Below are 7,279 nucleotides of genomic sequence, written 5' to 3'. Positions count from 1 at the left end.
CAACACGCATGCGTAGTAACCTTCCTATCGAGTTCGAGATGCGACATAACTTTTTGTTTAAAGTATCATGAACAAATATATTAATAAAAGCAGCTGATGCACAGGTCATTATATATAAGAACAGAAACAATTGCACTTGCGTTCAGCCGTTCGTTTCACAATAACCTAGAGCGATATTTCGGAATTTTAAGTGAATATTTTGAAATTACACGATTGATGAACAAATTGATCGTTATCTGTTTTAAAGCTTTTTTCGTTCTTGCGATTTTTTATCATTTCAAGTACGTGTATTAAACTTGCTAATACGAAGATGGAAATATTGCATTTAAGAAACACGAGTATAACCTTAAAATATTGAACGTAAAGATTTTTCTTTCACAGTGGCATTCTCATGAAGAATTATAATAATATCGTGGGATACTCTGTATATCAAAGCTTAATACTAAATCATTATCATCATGCGATGATATATTTAATATCAGTTGAGCATGCTAGCGATTAAGGTTGTATCTACCATTGGTAGCTGTTTACTTTAACAACTTCTCACAATTTCTGCTATTTTACCTACTTTTTGTTTGAAGAACTTTACCGTATTATTGTAAGGAGAAATTAGTCAGAGGAACCCAATTGTAGGACTCCAGTTTGGATAGTTCCTGGGGAATAGAGTACAACATTTATCGGAAGACTTCATCTGAGCTATGGCGAAAACTAGCTGGTATATGGTTGAGGGTGAGTGAGTCAAGGTACAAAGATCAGCGAACAAGTAAAGGACAGAGGACAGGCTTAGTAAGCGAATACAAGATGATAGAAGAATTGGAATTTAGGAACTATGATTAACCCTTTGTACTCCGAATAGTAGCTACTCAGTGCCACTTTGTCTATTTTTTAGAATTTTCTAAAGTTCGATAACGTTTGAAGCAAACCCCAATATGCACTGCAGGCTGATATTGCGCATGCTTGATATTATTAATTGAGCTTTTTGTGCTAATGGTGCCTTTTCTGCTTGATGAATCGGCTTCGGTGGGTTGTTAGTTGTAACTGTTAGTTGTAACTGGTCGCGAAGCGTTGCCTTGAAAACTGGTTTTCACTGATTGTCTGGGTACTCGGTTGGAAAGGCGTTGCCATTCTCTTCTTTCTTCTCGAAGGTAGCGTTCTATGTCTATCGCCTTTTTCTTCGGCTTCCAACAGTGTGGTAGGCCTAATTGACAGTAATATTCTGCCAATGTTTCTGTCTAAATCACGGATGTAGATTGTTGGAGCTTTGGAGTTCAATATTTCAAGCGTTATACGTATTGTTAATGGTTGTGGATATTTGTTACCGATTGCATTTGTCAGTTTGTTGTATATGCGTCTGAATCTGATGTTAAATAATTGGAAACTCCCGTCCCTATCTTGTTTTAAATCGTACAGCTGTTCCTGGTACTCATTCGAGGTGATCTGAGTGGCGATGTTTGTCCGTAGAGCGTCATATACAATCACCGTAAGTAGAAATCGGAAAGTTGCGTATACTTTGTGCTGCTTTTCCTATTATCTTCTCTACTTTGATTGTTTTTAGTAAGAGATCCTTTTCGTTGCATCTGTTTCTCATGTCTCGAACCTCTTCGATAAAGTCTCCAACTCCAACATCATCGTCTCGGTTAAGAGTTGGAATGTATCGCACTGCGTCTTTTGCTCTTAGCATAGTGACTGGTGCTGGTAATTCGTCTTCTTCGTCCTTTTACGTAGGTAGCGGTAGTTCGAATACTGGAGTAGGCTGTTGTCTTACAGCTGTCAGAAAGCCCACCAACGACGTTGCCGCGTCGTAAAATATGGTTCGATATCCTCTTACGACGTGAATTGCGATTCTGCGCTACGCACTTCGCAGGATTTGTAAGCTTCTTTTCCCCATGCTAAGCGCGTTGCTCCACACCGGGGCTCCATAAAGCGCGATGCTTCTGATAACACCGGCGTAAAGTTTTCTTACTTTCTCGTCTGGACCGTTTATGTTTGGCACGATACGACTTAAATAATTAGCCGCAGCATCCAATCGGACGGCCTGACGAGCGAAATGGCGATCAAAGGGCCATTTATAGTCGAGGTGCGCCGAGATAACACATGTCGCTTCCAACTTTGACTTTCGCTGGACCAATGGTAACCATTTCGTTGCCTTCACGCGGATCTCTTCTTTTCCCCTCGAAACAGAGGATTTCCGTCTACTCCGGCACCATCTGAAGCCCTAGTTCTTTCATCTTTTTGACGGCAGATAGCTTGTTTACGGCTCGTCTCAACCGCCAATACCAGAGTATCATCCGCGTAACACGTGAGATGAACTCCTAACAGCATTGGCAATTTTAAAACCGCGTTATAACCGATATTCCACAAGAGGGGACCGAGAACGGACCCCTGTGGAACTCCGCGGCTTATATTCTTCTTGACGAAGCCGTTGCGATTCTCGAAGGTCGCTCGCTCGCTCAGGCAATTTTCCACGACCCTTCGCAAGTATCGTGGAAATCTGTGTTCCTCGAGCGCTCTTCGAATCGCTTTCCACTCGAGGGAGTTGAAGGCGTTCTTTATATCTAAAGAAATCGCTACTGCGACTTCCCCTTCTTTGATCGCATTCTCCGCGAGACATTTTACTTTTTGTATCGCGTCGATAGTCGATCTTTCTTCTCTGAAGCCATATTGGTTTTCATCTAGATCTGGTCCGACTCGCGATAGATGCTCGACGAGACGGTCGTGAACTATTCTTTCGAATAATTTTCCGAATTCGTCTATACGCGGATGGAGAATCTTCGGGCTTTCCCGGCTTCTTGAGGAGGACCAATCTGCCGGTTTTCCAACTTGTGGGCAGCATCCCGGTCTTCAAGCACGTCGAGAAGAATTGCCGAAGTCTTGTACCGAGGATGCTGTACGCCATGGACCACGCACGGCCTGGAATTCCGTCTGGACCGGGCGCGGTATTCTTCTTTGTCATACGCTTTATGGCGCGGAACATTTCCTCTTCCGAAACTTCGAATTCCTGCGACCAGATGTTCGGGTCATTCATCGATGTATTGATCGTTGAATTTTGTATTCTGGCCGCCGACGTTGGATTTTCCGACGGGAAGAGCGTGTCGACGACCCTTTCCAGGAGCGAAGTTTCCATAGTTTCCGTCACCGGGGGCGTCTATGGTCGTAATTTATTCATTATTATCTTGTAAGGGCGCCCCCACGGGTCCTCGTGCAGCGTTTGAAGAAGCCCGTCCCAGGCTCGTGCTTTCGATGTTTAAATCGCAGCTTGCAGCTCTATTGTCTTTCCTTTGCAGATGTCGTAGAGCTGCTGTCTTCTTTCCGGAATGGAATTTCGCCGTCTCCGGTATCTCGTGTAATTTCTTCGTGCGATCGTCGTATCCGCATGGAGTCTCGAGATTTCGTCATTCCACCAATAGACGGGATTACGAGGAGGATTAGATTTTAATTTCGGCATGCTTGCGTTCCATGCCGAGGTCAACGTCCTCGTAAACCATTCCGCCTCGCTCTCGACTGTGACCTCTTCGGTCGGTTCGTCCGGCCAGGTAGTCGCTAGGGTCACTGCCATAAAAGCATCTTTGTCCATGCGTTTCAGGGACCATTTATTGTGATTTTTGGTCGCTGATCTTCTTTCTTGAATCTTCGATACGCTGATCCTTATATAAAGATGATCCGATAAGGTCTCAGTCGTATCTATTATACAATCCACTTCGTGACTCTACGAACTGCGGCGCCATTCGCGAACGAGAGGTCGACCTTAAGTCGACCAAAGAGAATTTGCGTAATTTTAATTTTTACGCAATCTCCATGGCCTCCTCGCGGCTCTTCTCCATCGCCGCGGAAGCCTCGCGCGTGGCTTCTTCCTTCTTTTTATTTTCCGCGGGTTTAGTCGTCGCGGATTTTTTATCCTCTTTCTTCGTCGTCGTTTTCTTTTTAACGACGACGGGTCTTGCGGGGAGAACTCTTAGTTTCTCGTTTTTCTTCGCGGGCGGTGCCGGTTGACACGCCTTTCCTCCCGCTTTATGGTCTGCTTGCTGCCCGGCGGCCTTGCATACGGGACAATTAGCGGACTTTGCCTTGCATTCGGCGGAGCGGTGTCCCGTCTCTCCGCACCTGTAACAGGCCTCGCGCCTGTCTTCCGCTTTCGTGCATTTGATTAGCACGTGGCCGACCTCCCAGCATTTGGAGCAGATTAGCTGGCGTTTTTCCAGCGCCTCCACCTTTACCGACGTCCAGCCGATTCTGCCTTTTCTGTCGGTAGTAATTTTCTTTATTGCCGCAATGGGGAATTCTATAATTAAATGTCCCATACCTGTGTAGCCGATTTTCATCGGCCCGGCACGTATATCTTCTTTTTGGCAGCCTCCTGCTGCCGCAATCGCCTCAACGATTTCGCTGGTCGACAGCGAGTCATCTATGCGATAAACTCGCATGCCGACTCGCTTCGTTGGCCTGGTGATTTTCACCTCCTCGGGGGTGAAAACCGTGCGCAGTTTGGCAGCCAGCGCGTCCGCCTTTTCGTCCCGGCCCTCTCCTGTTATCTCCAGGATGAGGGCTCCTGTGAGGGCTTTCCTCGTCCTTACTTCCTCTATTCCGAGGTCCTTGAGACAGATCCGTTTTTTGGCCGCAGCCATTACATCGGCGTAACTTGCGGCGCTCCCTTGCGGGAGGGCAAGCGTCACGGCGGCCGTCGTCGGATTCCTGGGCAATGTCCTAGCTTCCTTCTTCGGAATTTTCGATTCTTGCGCACTTTGAGTATTTTTGGCGCCTCCACTTTCTTCGGCGCGTCCTTCTTCGAGTTTTCGGCCTTCTTGGCCTTTCTACCGAGGACCTGCGTCCACGGTGTTTCCTTCGCGGTTTTATCCGCAACTTTTGAGTTCGTTGCGAATTTCCCGTCGTTTTTTAGCCGTCTCCCTGGCGACCTGCTCCTCTTGGATTTTCTCCATCCTCTTCTGGATGGAGGAAATTTCCTGGCCCACAGTTTTATTGTTCGCCGATGCTTTATCCTTCTTGTTTGGCGGTGGAGGCAATTTCTTCGCCTTTTCCGTCTGTTTCCCGGGCGCGGCCCCTTTAGATGCGGGGCTTTCCCCGCGGGAAATATCCACCGACGAGGTTGGTGGAGGAGTCGGCTCTTTGGGCGCGAATCGAGCTTCCGCTCGCGCCCAAAAGTCGTTTAGCCGGTCGCTCACCAGCTCGCCGATCTTCTCTATAAGGACGCTCCAATTAGCGTCCTTTTTTAGCGACCTTGTCGCGGTTTCTTCCTGGCGGAGGTCCATCAATCATCCGCTATTTATGCGGATTATACGGATTATTTGCGTCTCCGTTTCTTCGCTGGGTGGTGGGCGCTTGGCTCGCTGTACCACCTCGGTGGTCGCCGCGCGTAATATGCATCCTGGTTCACGGATGTGTATGTTCATATGTATCCTGGTTCGCGGCTTTCAGGGCGCCAGCCGCGAGATCAGGCGTCTGCATGCGCCCCGCTTCCTCGTCGTATTCCTCTTGTGGAGGAATAGGGTTCGTCGACTTTCCCGCGGGCGGCGGGACGCACTCGCCGTAGAGAAGCTCTCTTCCGAGAGCTAACTCGGTCTTCTTTTCGATTTCTAGCCGAACGGCTCTTTTCGCCTCGGCTAGACCGACGTATTTCCCCGTTGTGGGGGACGCCCCCTCTTTGCGGACGATCGGCTCGACGTCCCCGACGATATCGTCAGGATAGACGTGACCGAGCTGTCCGACTCCTCTTCAGACTCCTGAATCATTCTTCTTTTCGCCTTCGAGCGTCGCGGGAGGATCGGCCGCGCGTACTTCTTCGTCTGGTAGCCATCCATCTTCATTGCTCTGTTGTCGATCCACCCTCCATCTTCATCTGAAACATGGCCACTAGGGCCAGCCCTCCCCCCCCCCCCCCCCCCCCCACTCGCCGCGGTCGCGTAATCGTGCGAGGCCATGCTTGGCACGCCAAGCAAGGCGTTGCGCGTTTTAATTTACGCGAAAACGGTCGCGCACACGGATATTTTCTCCCGTGAGAAAATCACTCCGCGCACTATCGTTCACTCCCGTGTGGAGAAACCACACTTCCCACTGGATAGTTCGCACTCAGTGTTCTATCGCTCGCGCACAAGTGCAGTTCGTCTTTCTCTAGCGCACGGCCGGCCGTATAAGTCCGTCTCTCTCTCACTCGCGGGCCGACCGGCTCACTCTCTCTCCTCTCTCTCTCTCTCTCTCTCTCTCTCTCTCTCTCTCTCTCTCTCTCTCTCTCTCTCTCTCTCTCTCTCACGCTACGCTCAGTTAGAATTCTGGAAGTTTCTATTACTCACCGTTGCAGCGTGTGATTCTTCCCTGGGCCCCGGCTGGGTCAACCTAACCCTTTTTTTTCGTTGGGAAATCCTCATGGATACCTCCCGGTCGAGGATTGACTTCCCGGGAGGTTATGTCGGACTCTTACCGACTAAAACCCAACGGTGATCATCTCAGCGCATGATCACCCCTCAATTCGGATGTGGAGGAGGGGGGGGGGGGGAGGCCCGGCACTAAACTTCGATTACATCAGGTCCCTCAGGGCTTCCCAGAGTTTTGGAGGAGCCCTCTTCCCGGCGCTCAAATCGCGCACAGTTCTTCCCAGACACCGGAGTATCGAGAGGATAGACGTGATCACTCGCCTACCCCCTCCACTCGCATCACGCGTGCAATGGATCAAAGGATAATCCACGTAATCCTTTGCACCCACGTGATTCGGACGAGTAAACTCACTTATTTATTTATTTATTCATTTAAATAAACTTGTATGTTATCGTCCCCTCTGTCTTTATGTCCTTGTGGCCCTTTTTATAACCTCGATAGTTTTGTTAGCTCGTTAACCCTTTCGCTACGGCTGCCCCGTCCGCCGAAGTAACGTCACTGAACGGAACCTCGCGCCGGAAAAATGCACAGTGCGCGTGGTTTCTTTATATATGTTGTTCTAAGTGTTAAATAGGAACTGTGCTGAATAAATCAATCATTGCTCTAATGTAATAAGTATATTTACATTTTTAATATGGTAGGACTTATAAAATTATTCAAATACAAAATACAAAATTATAGATAACATAGGTATTTATATAATTACAAAGCTTAACGATTAAATGATTAATATAATTAATAGCGACATGAAAATTATTGAAATATAAGGTGTAAATCTAATACGTACAAAATATGTAATAAAATATGTAAAATATGTAAAAGCTAGTAATATAGTTCTGTGTGATATATTCGGAAGTAAGGATCTACACAAAGGCCAACATCGCAATCTTTGCAC

At 47.7% G+C, this 7,279-nt stretch overlaps 1 protein-coding gene across 1 annotated transcript; it reads right to left on the bottom strand.

The window, feature by feature from the left end:
• Nucleotides 1–2,148: 2,148 nt before the first annotated feature.
• LOC143431794 (uncharacterized) lies at nt 2,149–5,264 on the bottom strand. Its single transcript, XM_076908733.1, has 6 exons — nt 4,896–5,264; nt 3,787–4,808; nt 3,691–3,744; nt 3,254–3,644; nt 2,757–3,145; nt 2,149–2,725 (listed from the first exon to the last, which is right to left on the bottom strand). Exons 1-6 carry the CDS (start codon nt 5,262–5,264, stop codon nt 2,149–2,151), a joined length of 2,802 nt encoding a protein of 933 aa, XP_076764848.1.
• Between the last annotated feature and the right edge of the window lie 2,015 nt (nt 5,265–7,279).

Source organism: Xylocopa sonorina, unplaced genomic scaffold, assembly GCF_050948175.1.
Source record: "Xylocopa sonorina isolate GNS202 unplaced genomic scaffold, iyXylSono1_principal scaffold0014, whole genome shotgun sequence".
NCBI lineage: Eukaryota > Metazoa > Arthropoda > Insecta > Hymenoptera > Apidae > Xylocopa > Xylocopa sonorina.
The sequence above is the reverse complement of the archived record's forward strand: the minus strand, read 5'-3'. Positions and strand labels throughout refer to the sequence as shown.

What these genes read in the sequence shown, in the direction of transcription:
- LOC143431794 (XM_076908733.1), bottom strand. Translation starts at nt 5,264, where the DNA reads ATGGACCTCCGCCAGGAAGAAACCGCGACAAGGTCGCTAAAAAAGGAC. An exon ending in AGCAGGTCGCCAGGGAGACG is followed by an intron (nt 4,809 to 4,895) that starts GCTAAAAAACGA and finishes GGTCCTCGGTAG; the next exon opens with AAAGGCCAAGAAGGCCGAAA. An exon ending in GAGGAGGCCATGGAGATTGC is followed by an intron (nt 3,745 to 3,786) that starts GTAAAAATTAAA and finishes GGTCGACTTAAG; the next exon opens with GTCGACCTCTCGTTCGCGAA.